This window comes from Ursus maritimus, unplaced genomic scaffold (assembly GCF_017311325.1).
Source record: "Ursus maritimus isolate PB19 unplaced genomic scaffold, ASM1731132v1 scaffold_19, whole genome shotgun sequence".
Lineage (NCBI taxonomy): Eukaryota > Metazoa > Chordata > Mammalia > Carnivora > Ursidae > Ursus > Ursus maritimus.
Window position 1 is genome coordinate 1,088,035 of NW_024424341.1, and position 13,361 is coordinate 1,101,395.

The window sequence follows — 13,361 nt, forward strand, 5'->3', positions numbered from 1 at the left end:
AACTGTGGCCCTGAGCCCCTCCGTGCCCTGCAGGGCAGACAGGTGCGCCGCAGCTTGGTGGACCAGCTGTATACCAGGGAAGCCGAGGCTGCACCCCCAGGCTCCTTGGGGGCCCGAGACGCACCAAGTACAGCATCCAGGTAGGTATGGGCTGCGGGGCTTAGGGGGCAGCTGGGACCCACCCCACCTGGCTGGAGCCGGCATGCTCGGGGTACGCAGACCTCCTGGCCCCTTGTCCACCGGGGAGCATGAGGCCCCTCCAGCCCCAGAGCCTGGGCAGAGCAGAGAGCAGGCTGCCGCACTTCCCATAGCGGGCTGGGGGCCGAGGAGCCACTGAGCACTGCGACGGAGGACACCAGCAGCCCGCTGAGCACGGGCTACCACACCCGCAGCAGCAGCGTCGACGACGTGGCCACCGAGCCTGGGGCTTCCCTGCACAGCTCCTGGGAGCTTCCCGCCAGCGCCACGACCCGCATGCGCACGGCCAGCGAGCTGCTGCTCGACAGGTCGGGGGGGGCGGGCAGTGGGCGTGGGGGGGTGGGCGGCGCCCCCTTGGAGCCAGGCCCGGTGCTGAGGGGTCCGGCGTGGCTCCCTACAGGCAGCAGCGCCTTGAGGAGCTGGAGGAGGCCGCGCAGTTCGAAGCCGGGCAGGGCCGGGTGCTGCGGCTGCTGCAGGCCGCGTACCAGTGCGTGGCGGCCCACTCGGAGCTGCTCTGCTACTTCATCATCATCCTCAACCACATGGTCACTGCCTCGGCCACCTCGCTGGTGCTGCCCGTGCTCGTCTTCCTGTGGGCCATGCTGTCCATCCCGAGGCCCAGCAAGCGCTTCTGGATGACGGCCATCGTCTTCACTGAGGTGGGCCGCGGCCGGAGTGGGAGGGGCCGGCCCCCAGCCCACACCAGGTGCTAAGCCCCCTCCCCCACAGGTGTCCGTGGTCACCAAGTACCTGTTCCAGTTCGGCTTCTTCCCCTGGAACGCGCACGCCGTGCTGCGGCGCTACGAGAACAAGCCCTACTTCCCGCCGCGGGTCCTGGGCTTGGAGAAGACAGACAGTTACATCAAGTATGACCTGGTGCAGCTCATGGCCCTTTTCTTCCACCGATCCCAGCTGCTGGTGAGTCCCTGTGCCCGGCCGGCGGGCCGGCACCTCCCAACACACACCCCACCCACCCACCCACCATGTGGCTGCAAGAGGCAAGACTGGGCGCTGTGGGTCCTAGGGTGGGCCTGGCCATCTTGCCTGGCCGGAGTGCTGCCTGGTACGGGCACGCCAGCCTCCTCACCTCCCTCCTTCCCTCCCTCTGCAGTGCTACGGCCTCTGGGACCACGAAGAGGACCAGCTCTCCAAGGACAACGACCGGGGCAGTGGGAAGAAGGGGGCTGAGGGGGAGCGGCCACCGCTGGGACTCCAGACTGAGGCGGGCATGGGGCCCCAGGGAGAGCCAGCAGTGGCCGGGGCCCTCACCCAGGACCACATCCAGGCAGAAGTAGGGGACGGGCCCGCAGAGCCTCCCGTGGAGATCAAGCCCCGAGACATGAAGCACATCAGCCTGCGATTCAGGAAGAAAAGGAGGGAGAGCTCAGAGCCTGTCGAACCCGCAGCCATTGGTATGGTGACCCTGTCCCTGCACAGCCACCCCAGCCGGCCCACTGCCAGTGACCTGGGGCAGTCCCCAGGCTCAGCCTGCTGGGCTGTGAAATGGGGTGATGCCAGCCCCTGGTGGGAGGGGGTCTCGGGCGTCTGAGCTGGACCCAGCACCCCGTGGGCTCCGGTCAGCCATGACTGCCCCCCCCCACAGAAGGTGTGACGGCGGCTTCCGTGAGAGAGAAGTGGAGTCGCCCCCGGGAAAGAGTGACAGCCATGGGGCTCCGACTGCAGAGTTTCTGCCTGGCCGTGTGAGTGAGCGCTGGCCGCTCCCGGGTGAGGGCGGGGGGAGCAGCCAGGGCGCAGGCACTGAGCCCCCGGCCCCCCCCCCCGCCCTCGCCCACAGGGCCCAGAGCGCGTACCGGCCCCTGCGGCGCTTCTTCCACGATATCCTGCATACTAAGTACCGCGCGGCCACGGACGTCTACGCGCTCATGTTTCTGGCCGACGTGGTCGACTTCATCATCATCATCTTCGGCTTCTGGGCCTTTGGGGTGAGTGGAGAGCCCCGCGGCCACCCCGCCGCCTGCCCCCAGCCGCCCCCTGACCTCTGCTGTCCCGGCACAGAAACACTCGGCGGCCACAGACATCACGTCCTCGCTGTCAGATGACCAGGTGCCCGAGGCCTTCCTGGTCATGCTGCTCATCCAGTTCAGCACCATGGTCGTGGACCGCGCCCTCTACCTCCGCAAGACCGTGCTGGGCAAGCTGGCCTTCCAGGTCGTTCTGGTGCTGGCCATCCACCTCTGGATGTTCTTCATTCTGCCCGCGGTCACGGAGAGGTGGGCGTCGGGCCCGGGGAGCTTGGGGCTCTGGCCTGGGGCAGGGTGCCCTGAGCCGGCCTTCCTGTCCCCGCAGGATGTTCAGCCAGAACGCCGTGGCCCAGCTGTGGTACTTCGTGAAGTGCATCTACTTCGCCCTGTCCGCCTACCAGATCCGCTGCGGCTACCCCACCCGCATCCTCGGCAACTTCCTCACCAAGAAGTACAACCACCTGAACCTCTTCCTCTTCCAGGGGTGAGTGCGGGCCGGCCCGGGGCGCCAGGAGCCAGGCTGCCGCCCATCAGCCCTCCTGACGGGTGCCTGGCCTCGGGCAGGTTCCGCCTTGTGCCGTTCCTGGTGGAGCTGCGAGCCGTGATGGACTGGGTGTGGACGGACACCACACTGTCCCTGTCCAGCTGGATGTGCGTGGAGGACATCTATGCCAACATCTTCATCATCAAGTGCAGCCGCGAGACCGAGAAGGTGCTGGGGCTCAAGGGGGAGTGGGCCCGATGGGCCACGCAAGAGCCAGGCAGTGCTGGGGGTCCCCCCGGGTGGGGGGGGGCAGTGACATGACCGTGGCCCTGTTAGGGGCAGGCAGCTGGCAGAGCGGGCCTGAGCGTGTGCCCGGCCCCGGAGGCCTGACAGCTTGGCTCATGGGCAGGAGGGCCGGGAGCTGGGGCGGTGAACGTCAGCTGAAGTTTTCTGTTCTGTGAGAGCGGCTTCAGTGGGAGGTAACGGAAACAGGGCCCCCCCCCAGTGTATGTGTAGGGTTCAGAGACTCACAGCATCATCACTGTTACCAGGCAGGTGTAAGACATGCCCACGCTTGGCAAAGACTCCCATCCCCCGCGACTCTGTGCACTTGTCTGTTCTGGACATTTGGTGTCCACGCCATCATACGTCACGTAGCCTGCGTGTGGCTTCTCTCATTCCGCAGTTTCAAGGCTGGTCTTGTGGCCTGGGTCAGAATGGGGGTTGTAGGGCCGAACAGCTTTCCTTCGTGTGACCCTGCCGCCCTGCGTTTATCCAACTGTCATAAGTAGCCACGGTGGCCGGTCCGTTCTTTTTTGTTCATTAAACCACACGCGTCTGTGGACATAAGCTTCTGTTGCTCTTGGGTGCAGGCCCCACAGCGGAGTGGCTTCATCGGGGGGCGCTCCTGGTCTCCCGCCTGGTGGGAGCTGCCCCGGCTGTCCACGGCGGCCACCCCCTCCCCGGTCCCTGCCAGCACCTGTGACTCACAGCGGTCTTGATCTGGCTTTCCCCGATGGCAGACGAGGGTGACGACCGCTTCCTGTGCTTGGCCATCTGCCTTTTGCCCCTTTTGTTCCTGGGTTGTTGTTGAGGTGTAAGAATTTTCTCTGCGTTCTGGACTCTAAACACTTATCACATAGGGTTTGCGGATAGCTTCTCCCGTTCCCTGCATGGTCTCTTTGCATTTAAAATTTTAGAGACATATAGCATAAGCTAGGGGAAAGGGCAGAGGGAGAGACTCAAGCAGACTCCCCGCTGGACCTCACCCCGAGCCGAAACGAAGAGTCAGACACTTAACCAACTGAGCCACCAAGACACCCCATCTCTTCGTTTTCTTGACAGCACCCCATCTTCTGAAGCACACACGTCTTTTTCATAATAGTGTTTTTTCTCTCACCGCCCATGGCTTCCATGTTAGATCTGAGAATTCTTCAAGTCCAGGCTGAGGTCTTAGGTGGGGTTCTGCTGCTTTGGCACGTGGACATTTGTCCCAGCAGTATCGGTGAAGAGATGGTCCTTCCACTGATCCCAGTGGCATCATCCCGGCGCCACTCCAAGTGGGCGGGTCTGTCTCTGGGTTCTCAGCCGTTGGTCCCCGTGCTCGTGTATCGGCGCCGTCTCAAGTGCCGGAGCTTTGCAGGCAACTGTGGCGCTCTGAAGTGTGGCTTCGCGGGCCCCGGGGTGGGCCCCAGCTAGGGCTGCGTGAGGCTCTGGCGCAGCAGGGTGGGGATCTGGGACAGTGCCCACCTTCACCCGGGGGGAGGGGGCGGGCAGAGCTGAGCCCCTGAGCCATGTCCCGCCCCCCAGAAATACCCCCAGCCCAAGGGGCAGAAGAAGAAGAAGATCGTCAAGTACGGCATGGGTGGTCTCATCATCCTCTTCCTCGTGGCCATCATCTGGTTCCCACTGCTCTTCATGTCCCTGGTGCGCTCTGTGGTCGGTGTCGTCAACCAGCCCATCGATGTCACTGTCACGCTCAAGCTGGGTGGCTACGAGGTGAGCCAGCAGTCTGTGCCAGCCGGGAACAGGTGGGCCTGGGCCACACCCCACTCACCCTCATAGCCTTCTGCACGGGTGCTGGCGGCCTGGGGGGTGAGAGGCTCCCTGCCCCGTCACAGTTGCTACCCGCCCCCCCCAGCCCCTGTTCACCATGAGCGCCCAGCAGCCGTCCATCGTGCCGTTCACACAGCAGGCCTATGAGGAGCTGTCCAGGCAGTTTGACCCTAACCCAGTGAGTGGGCCCCACGTGGCAGCGGTGGGGGGCCAGGGGAGGTTGGCCGGGGGCACCTCACTCAAGGGCTGCCCTGCGTCCAGCTGGCCATGCAGTTCATCAGCCAGTACAGCCCCGAGGACATCGTCACGGCGCAGATCGAGGGCAGCTCCGGGGCGCTGTGGCGCATCAGCCCGCCGAGCCGGGCCCAGATGAAGCGGGAGCTGTACAACGGCACAGCTGACATCACCCTGCGCTTCACCTGGAACTTCCAGAGGTGCGTGCTGGGCCGGGGCAGGCCCTGGGGGGCGTGCAGCCCACAGTGGGTCACGCTGTGCCCTGGTGTGCAGGGACCTGGCCAAGGGCGGCACCGTGGAGTACGCCAACGAGAAGCATACCCTGGACCTGGCCCCCAATAGCAGCGAGCGGCGGCAGCTGGCCAGCCTGCTTGAGGGCACCTCGGACCAGTCCGTGTGAGTTGGGGCTCCGGGGCAGGGAGGCCGTGTGGGCGAGGCTGGGCCTGACTCGCCAGCCTTCTCCCTGCAGGGTCATACGCAACCTCTTCCCCAAGTACATCCGGGCCCCCAACGGGCCTGAAGCCAACCCCGTGAAGCAGCTGCAGCCCAGTGAGTGTGTGTGCGCGCGCGCGCGCGTCGGGGACGGGGGGGTGGCCTCAGCCCGGGGAGAGGCGGCTGGCCCTGACCGGCTCTGACGCTGCCCCAGACGAGGAGGACGACTACCTGGGCGTGCGCATCCAGCTGCGGAGGGAGCGCGTGGGCACGGGGGCCGCCGGCTTCCTGGAGTGGTGGGTCATCGAGCTGCAGGACTGCCGGGCCGAGTGCAACCTGCTGCCCATGGTCATCTTCAGTGACAAGGTCAGCCCGCCCAGCCTGGGCTTCCTGGCTGGCTACGGGTGAGTGTGCTGCACGGGAGGGCGGGAGGGCAGGTAGGGTGCAGCCAGCAGCGCCCCCGGCCTCACGCCACCCCTGCCCCGCAGGATCATGGGGCTCTACGTGTCCATCGTGCTGGTCATCGGCAAGTTCGTGCGCGGCTTCTTCAGCGAGATCTCGCACTCCATCATGTTCGAGGAGCTCCCGTGCGTGGACCGCATCCTCAAGCTCTGTCAGGACATCTTCCTGGTGCGGGAGACGCGGGAGCTGGAGCTGGAGGAGGAGCTCTATGCCAAGCTCATCTTCCTGTACCGCTCACCTGAGACTATGATCAAGTGGACCCGTGAGAAGGAGTAGGAGCGGGGCTCCTGCACCCACGCATGAAGGAGCCGCCCGGCACGCTGCTGGGCGCAGACACCCCGTCCCCGGCCGGCCGCCACGCCCTGATGCTGCTGCCGGAAGGAAGCTGGGACCCCCCCCCCTCGGCCCGGTACAGGCCCACTGTCCTGTCCGTCATCCCCGCAGGGCCCAGCACAGCCCGCACACTGGGCCAGGGGCTCCAGCCTTCCCTTCCCCACGCGTACTGTAGGGTTTTCTAATTAAAAATATTTTTATTTATACAATCACATGCTGCCTGCCCATCCTTGCCCTCCTGCTCCGGGGGCACCCAGGCTCCGCTCCCGCCGGTGTGCACGTCATCGTCACTGCTCTCCACCAGATACTCCTGGATCTCCGGCGAGGGCCTGGGGGAAGCCATACCCTGGGAACTCTGCCCCACGGGGGCCAATGCCTGGAAGGACCCCTCCAGCACTCCCCCAGCCATGTGGCTAGCCCATACCTTTGGCTGCGGAGCTGGGCCTCGGCCAAGATGTAAGGTGGCAGGGGGTCCAAGGAGGGCTGCAACAGAGAACGGCCATAGATGAGGAGCTGCGTGGCAACAGGCCCCCAGGGGTGGGCCTCCCCTATCACGACCCGAGGGTGGGAAGGACTCACCACATCCTTCATATTCACACGGCAGCTGTAGCACAGCTGCTCGATGACACAGGCTCGGGAGTCCTCCCTGTGGGAACAGAGCTGTGCCTGAGCACCTGGTCGGGGCCCCAGCGTGCCACACCTACCCTGGCCAGCCACATGGGGCAGAGTACAGGGCAGGACAGGGGCGGGGCAGGACGGTACTAGGAAAGGACTCACCTCCCGCATGGCCTGGTCCCCCGAAAGCAGTTCTGGGCCCTGCCCACCTCTGTAGAACAGCAGGGCACCGTGGGTGCCTCAGCTGGGGGGGTGGGGGACTGCATCTGGGAGCAATCCTGGGTCTGAGCCCCAAAAGCCGTGGCACTATCTGCAGGCAGAATAGGCTGAGGGTCCTCTTGGGGCTGGACCCCAACTCCCACACACCAGTGCCCCTCCCCCTCCACACGAACCAGCGGTATCGACGTCCAGCAAACACATACAGAGCAGGCAGCGGGGGCCAGAGGCACAGCCGTCCCTGGGGGCCTTGACCAGCTTCTCACTGGTCCTGAGGGGTGGCAGACGGGGCACAAAGGCAGCCTGAAGCCGGGCTTCACTCCTGCACCAGCGCCAGGCTCAGCGCTCACCCCCACCCCACCGCGGGTGCTGACGCACACGCACCTGTACACAGTGCTGACCGTCGAGGGGAACTGGGCCTGCAGCCGAAGCAAGAAGCCCTCCATCAGCCGGTGGATGCTGGCCTTCTCGGGGGCCTAGGGACAGTCAAATGGAGGGCTGCAGCAATGGCGCCCCCAGGCCCCCTGCACGCCATCAGCCCCGAGAGTGCGGAGTCGGGGCTGGAGTGAGCGGAGCACCCGCGTCTGAAGTGTCCCCGTCACGGAACACAGCCGCTGTTACGCTCTCCCTGCAAGCCCCCCCGGCTGAGGCTACCAGCCCACCTCTCCTCAGCGGGGGGCGCCCCGCGTATGCTCCCAGAGAGCTGGTGTGGACATAGCTCAGGCCACTGAGGCTGTGCCGGCCACCTCTGACCCCCACTGGAGCAGGCCACCTGCCCCAGTCCCGCAACTCACCTTGGTATCGATGGCCGGCGTGAAGACCGAGGGGACAGCAAATAGGCGGTTGTAGAAAGCAACCTCCTTCAGCGTGTGCTCGCGCATGGGCCGCACCACCACCACGCTGCCGTGCCGCTCGTCGGAGAAGCCCTGGGGTGGGGGCACACTGCTCACGGCGCCCAGCAGAGGGGCTCACAGCCCCGCCTTCCCCGGAACCACAAGGGCGACCCTGGCGCTACTCTCAAGTGACAGGGACCAGAGGGACCCCTGAAAGGCCCGACCCACGTAACCCACGTACCGTGTCCCAAGCGAGAAACGCCCCTCTCCCCAGCGCCAGGCCGGTCATGAGCTTGATGGCCAAGCGGGTACAGCTGTCTCCTGTCATCACCTTGGAGTAGCCGTGGGTCCGGGCCATGTGCAGGATCAGGTGGGTCCTGCAAAGCAAGCGCAGGGTCTCAGGGGCCAGAGGAGGCAGGGCTGGGCCCCCAGGGTGGGGGTAGGGCTCACCGCAGGGTCTGCAGAAGCTCCTCTTTGGCCGTCAATGTCTTCACGGAGTCAAACAGTCGGGACAGAGCCTCGGTCTGGTCAGCCGGGGGTGGCCCAGCCAGGTCCTGGGGGTCCTGGGTGCAGGGCTGGCTCAGCTGCTCCTCCCCCGGGGTGGAGTTGGGGCTGCCCCCGACCCCCTCAGCTACCAGCGTATGCTGCTGCTGGAGGAAACTGTCCACAGCCACCTTGTAGGTCCCTATGGTCCCCACCGGCTCCTGGGCAGAGCAGCGCAGCACAGACGGAGGCAGGGCAAACACCTTCCAGGGCAGGGAGAGCGCATAAGACCCAGGCCCTCCCTCTACCCATACGCCAGGAGCAAACAGGCCAAGGGGGAGGCCCACGGCTGACCTCACCAAGTAGGCAGGGCCCCTCGTGGGCACCCCGGTGGCCCGCCCTGAGACAGGCCCACCCACCTCTTCCAAGGCGACAATGTGCCATGGGAAGCCAGTGGTCTGTAGGATCGACTTCACATCAGCCAGAGTTCTTGCTCTGTCCTTCCAGCTCTGGCCACAAGCTGCGCCCTCTGAAAAATGCAGGTAGAAAGGAGTCATAGCTACAGAAGAGCCCAAGATGGGACAAGGCCAATGTCCTGTGAGCAACTCTACGAAGCTTTTCAGTGGAAACCACAGGACGTGAACCTGTTCTCCTGGAGGGAGCATCATCAGAGTAGGAAGTGGGTTCTCTCTAGCGGCACAGGGGAGGGGTGGAGGGAGGCGTGATGGACCACAGTGCCCCAGACCTATCTGGGAGCCTATCTCAGGGAGCAATGGGCGGGGCAGGTGAGCATCCAGCCCCTTCCACCCCGGGGCCCTGATCCATGGACCCTAGGCAGACCCTCCTGCCTGACTCTGATAAACGTCTAAGACAACCACTGTGCCTGTGTTTCTAGACCAATGTGCTGTCTCCAAAAGATGCCCCCACCAGGGCCTCATTAAGGTCATAGCGCCAGCTGTCTCAGTGGGGCCCATCCTGAGCACCCAGGGACGGGACTTCCCGGGAGGGCTACACGTACCATCGACGTACACAACCCCTGGCACAAAACGCAGTCTTTTGGCAGAATCTCGGCTCAGGCCCTGGAGAGGAAAGGGACAAGACCTCAGCCCCACAGTCAGAAGCCAAAGGGTACTTTCCCAGCACAAACCACTCCCCATCTGAACTGATGTCTTCCGGGACGGGTGGTGTTCCCCACCTGGGAGACAGACCATTCAGACAGGGTGCCACCCATGGGGAGGCCACACAGCCCGACGTGGTCAAAGTGACCTGCCCGAGCATCTTCACAGCCCCAGGAACACCTGCTCCTCACCAGTCTCCACGCGCCCCCCCGCCCCGCCAGCAATGTCCCGAGAGGAGCGGCCTGCCCAAGCACCCCTGACCGCTAAAAGTGCGAGAGGACAACAGACTCATCAAGGCACTGACAGTCAGAGGAAACGGGCTCCAGGTGCCGGACAGAAGGCCAAGGGAGTGGGCACTTACACCAGGCCAGGCTTAGGGGGCCATGAAGTGAGAGAACAGCACTATACCGGAGCTCTAGGACAGACCACCCCTCTAATCTGTGCCCCTCACTGGAAATGCAGAGGGTCTGTGTATGTCCCAGCCCCAGGTCAAGGCCTCCACGGCAGCCAGGGCCCTCAGGAGAAGCCCTAGCTGACTCCGACATGCTGAGCGACAGTGTGAGTGGGCTGCCGAATACCTGGAGCAGAGCTCCCCAGCGAGCGCCTCCTCCCGTACGCCCCCCATCCCCACCCAACTGCACGTCCCCTGGCAACTCCACTGTTCATATGGGTCTCCCCTTAAACTTTGCAAGGAAGCTGCCCAGCCCCAGGCAGGGTGGACCCCATTTGGGTTCCCCAAGGCACCTGCTCCTTTCTCACAGTTCTGTCCTGGACCCAGAACCAGGGGGAGGCCCAAGCACTCGGGAACAACTCAAGCAAGGCTCCAGCGTGCCGCCAGGGACTAGGGACTAGGGCTCTACGCAGTCAGCAAACGCTACTGAACTCAGGCATGGCTGGGCACTCCAGACTCAGCTTCCAGTTTGCACCTCTGTATACACATCCGACAATCCTCTGGGCAACCCCGCTAGGGGTGGGCTGCTCTCACTAGCTGCAGGCAAGAGCCCCTCAGTGCTGGGCCTCCACCCCTACAACTTAAGGGGGCAGCAGCCAGGGCCCTGGAAGACACTGGGGCAACGTACCTCAAGGACCTGCCAGACCATGGAACTGGATGAAGGCCCCCCAGACCATGCCAAGAGCACCTACGGGAGAAGAAACATGGCTAGAGAGCGCTGCGTCTCCCCCAAGAGCGAGACCACCCTCCCCACCACCACCACCCGTGCAGGACACTGTGAGGGGAGGCAGGGACGGAGAGTCAGGGCCCAGGGGGGCTGGGCTTCCCAGCTGGGGACCCCGCAGAGGAGTCACTCCAACACACTACCTTTTCACCCGGAAAGATCAACCGATTCTTCCCCAGCACGGCTCTGAACTTGTGGATGTAGAAGGCCCTGAAGCAGTCCCTGCAACAGACAGCCAGCAGCTGCGGCCACAGAGCCTGACGGGCAGGCGGCCTGACGCGAGCCCTGACAGGCACGCGCCCTGACACGCTACGCGGTCATGTTTTCCTTCTTTTACCAACTTCGCAAAGGCTCTGCCCAGAAACTGGCAAGGGAAGCCAGGGTGGAGGGGTTCTTGCCAGCTGTGTCTGCCGCAGGACCAGCCCCGTGCTGCACAGGGAGGCCCCCCTTGGTCCCCAACAATCCTTACTAGGGTGAACTGAGGTCTGAGGGGCCCAGAGCCCAGGTGCCACCTGCACCTCCAAACACTCCGGAAGGCCCAGCAGGCAGAATGGACGGACACAGGAAAGTGCAGGGCAAGGCCAGCCCAACCCTCCCTTAAGCAGAGTGGAAGACCCCTTCCAAAACTCCGACAGGGAGAAGTACTGTCTCTTGGGGTGACGGGGGAAGCACTGAGCAGGCAACAGGGGATGCCCTGTGTCCCAGAGCGCCACCTTGCTGACCAAGCTGATACCATCTCAACCAGAAATGCCTGGGAAGTTCATGCAAATGCAGAGTCCTGGCTTCCTCCTCAAACCCACAGAAACAGAACTTCCAGGATGGGCCCTGGAAATCTGTATTCCTGAAAACCTTCCACCTGATTCTCAGGCTCAGCTACAGGTTAGAATCACTCAGGCCAAATACATTGGACAGAATGTGCCAGAGTGAGGGCCAGGCATCTGCATTTGAAAGCTCCCTGGCAACCCCAGCAGGGAAGCCAGGGTCGATGACAGCACCCCGACCAAGGGGGCAACGCCGAGAGCTGCCCCACACCTGCGGCTGCACCCCTAAGCCTACGTTCTTTTTCCTACTAAGACATAACCAAGGACACCTGGGTAGCTCAGTCGGTTAAGCATCCAACTCTTGGTTTCGGCTCAGGTCACGATCTCAGGACCATGAGATTGAGCCCCAACTCAGGCCTTTTGCTTACAGTGGAGTCTGCCTGAGAGTCTCCCTGTGCCCCACCCCCTTGCCCGCACCCTCTTTTCCTCTAAATAAATAAATCTCTCTCTCAAAAAAAAAGAATATTTTTTAAAGCCTTTATTCATTCATTCATTCTTGAGAAAGAGAATGTGAGTGTGTAAAGAAGGAGACAGGGCAAAGAGAAAATCTCAAGCAGACTGCATGCTGAGTGCAAAGCCCGATGTGGGGCTCTGTCCCCGGATCCCGAGATCCCAACCTGAGTCGAAATAAGAGATGCTTAACCGACTGAGCCACTCAGGTGCCCCTAAATAAATCTTAAAAAAAAAAAAAAAAAACCAGACACAGCAGTGTCCACAGCAACTCCCCCCACAAACCCCACTCCCCACTGAACAGGCACCACTATGAGGGGTCGACCAAGCACCCGATATTCCTTTGGGGTCAGTAGCTCAATGCAGTGTTTAATAAAATGCCAGGGCCCCAGTTAACCAGCCACAGGCAGTGAGTCCCCAAAACTCACTCACCATTGGGGAGTAGTAAGGCTCCTAAAACACAGACGCTTGCACAGTGCGCTGACAAGCTGTGGCTGCCCACAGGCAGGGGGAGCTCTGAGCCCAGAAGGAGCAGCTGCAGCCACTTCTCTGCGACAACGATCACTTTAGATGCTCTGAACAATCAAAGCAACGGCTGCTTTGCTTACAATGTTTACTCTAGTGGCACACACCAAGTCTCCTAGCTCCCAAAAGATGGCTGGGGAGGAGAAAACTTCAGGAAAAAAACCTCAGTCCCTTCAGGTTCTCTTTTGAAATGTTCTGGAAAGTAGAGTCCAAGACTTGTGGAGACTAATTTAAAAACATGAGCTAGGGGGCACCTGGGTGGCTCAGTCAGTTGAGCGTCCAATTCTTGGTTTCGGCTCAGGTCATGATCTCAGGGTCACGGGATCGAGCCCCGCGGCGGGGGGGGGGGTTCTCTGCTCAGCGGGGAGCCTGCTTCTCCCTCTGACCCTCCTCCCGCTTTTGCACTCTCAAATAAAATCTTTAAAAACAGACAAACAAAAAAATCCTCAGAGCACCTGCCCAAGATCTCAGGATGCTCTAATCTGCCCCTAGATGCGCTCCAGCCGCCCTGAAATGCTCATCCTGCCTACACCTCACCTCACCCTCTGCCACTTTCCCTTAAGTGCCATCAGATACCCTCCTGCCATGTGGACCATGGGAGAATTACGGGGTACCCACACAGAAAACACCCCCCACACGTACCAGAGTACTGGAAGGGATATTAGAAGTAAATGCTTCCAAAAACAAGAGAAAAAGCCACAAAAATGGGGCATACCCAGCTGCTAAGCCAAACAGCATTTACCTCCAGGCCTCACCTGCAGAAGGCATCTCCTGCTCGGATCACGATGACAGGTAGGCCTTCCTTGCACTTTACACACTTCAGCTCATGGCTTTGGACACATGCGGGGGGGAGGCAGGGAGAACACAGATTGCAGACCTCCCTCCCAGTGGGCTTTGGGGAGGTGGTACTGCCGTTCTCCCCGCCCCCCGCCCCCCCCCCCCGAA

The 13,361-nt window shown here is 62.6% G+C and overlaps 2 protein-coding genes across 6 annotated transcripts in view; one reads left to right on the forward strand and one right to left on the reverse strand.

Annotated features, from left to right (window-relative positions):
- PIEZO1 (piezo type mechanosensitive ion channel component 1) overlaps positions 1-6,389 on the forward strand; it is a 45,896-nt gene extending 39,507 nt beyond the window's left edge. The window contains exons 36-52 of the mRNA XM_040633078.1: positions 34-140; positions 312-506; positions 599-857; positions 928-1,116; positions 1,310-1,610; positions 1,802-1,898; positions 1,994-2,141; positions 2,215-2,429; positions 2,506-2,664; positions 2,745-2,892; positions 4,474-4,662; positions 4,805-4,897; positions 4,981-5,153; positions 5,227-5,349; positions 5,423-5,502; positions 5,600-5,789; positions 5,874-6,389. Of these exons, the coding sequence (XP_040489012.1) occupies positions 34-140; positions 312-506; positions 599-857; positions 928-1,116; positions 1,310-1,610; positions 1,802-1,898; positions 1,994-2,141; positions 2,215-2,429; positions 2,506-2,664; positions 2,745-2,892; positions 4,474-4,662; positions 4,805-4,897; positions 4,981-5,153; positions 5,227-5,349; positions 5,423-5,502; positions 5,600-5,789; positions 5,874-6,123 (2,916 nt within the window). The 3' untranslated portion in view covers positions 6,124-6,389. The remainder of the gene's footprint in view (positions 1-33; positions 141-311; positions 507-598; positions 858-927; positions 1,117-1,309; positions 1,611-1,801; positions 1,899-1,993; positions 2,142-2,214; positions 2,430-2,505; positions 2,665-2,744; positions 2,893-4,473; positions 4,663-4,804; positions 4,898-4,980; positions 5,154-5,226; positions 5,350-5,422; positions 5,503-5,599; positions 5,790-5,873) is intronic.
- Positions 6,358-13,361, reverse strand: part of CTU2 (cytosolic thiouridylase subunit 2) — a 9,834-nt gene continuing 2,830 nt past the window's right edge. For 2 of the 5 annotated variants that reach the window (XM_040633182.1, XM_040633181.1), the window contains exons 2-15: positions 13,172-13,246; positions 10,764-10,842; positions 10,525-10,584; positions 9,346-9,406; positions 8,747-8,856; positions 8,295-8,590; positions 8,086-8,221; positions 7,806-7,937; positions 7,396-7,487; positions 7,188-7,282; positions 6,958-7,105; positions 6,760-6,826; positions 6,605-6,663; positions 6,358-6,509 (exon numbers count right to left, since the gene is read on the reverse strand). In XM_040633182.1, coding sequence (XP_040489116.1) covers positions 6,362-6,509; positions 6,605-6,663; positions 6,760-6,826; positions 6,958-7,105; positions 7,188-7,282; positions 7,396-7,487; positions 7,806-7,937; positions 8,086-8,221; positions 8,295-8,590; positions 8,747-8,856; positions 9,346-9,406; positions 10,525-10,584; positions 10,764-10,842; positions 13,172-13,246 — 1,558 coding nt within the window. In that variant the 3' untranslated portion in view covers positions 6,358-6,361. Of the gene's footprint in view, positions 6,510-6,604; positions 6,664-6,759; positions 6,827-6,957; positions 7,106-7,187; positions 7,315-7,395; positions 7,488-7,805; positions 7,938-8,085; positions 8,222-8,294; positions 8,591-8,746; positions 8,857-9,345; positions 9,407-10,524; positions 10,585-10,763; positions 10,843-13,158; positions 13,247-13,361 lie in introns of all 5 variants that reach the window. The other 3 variants (XM_040633184.1, XM_040633183.1, XR_005835553.1) reach the window with 2 other exon arrangements.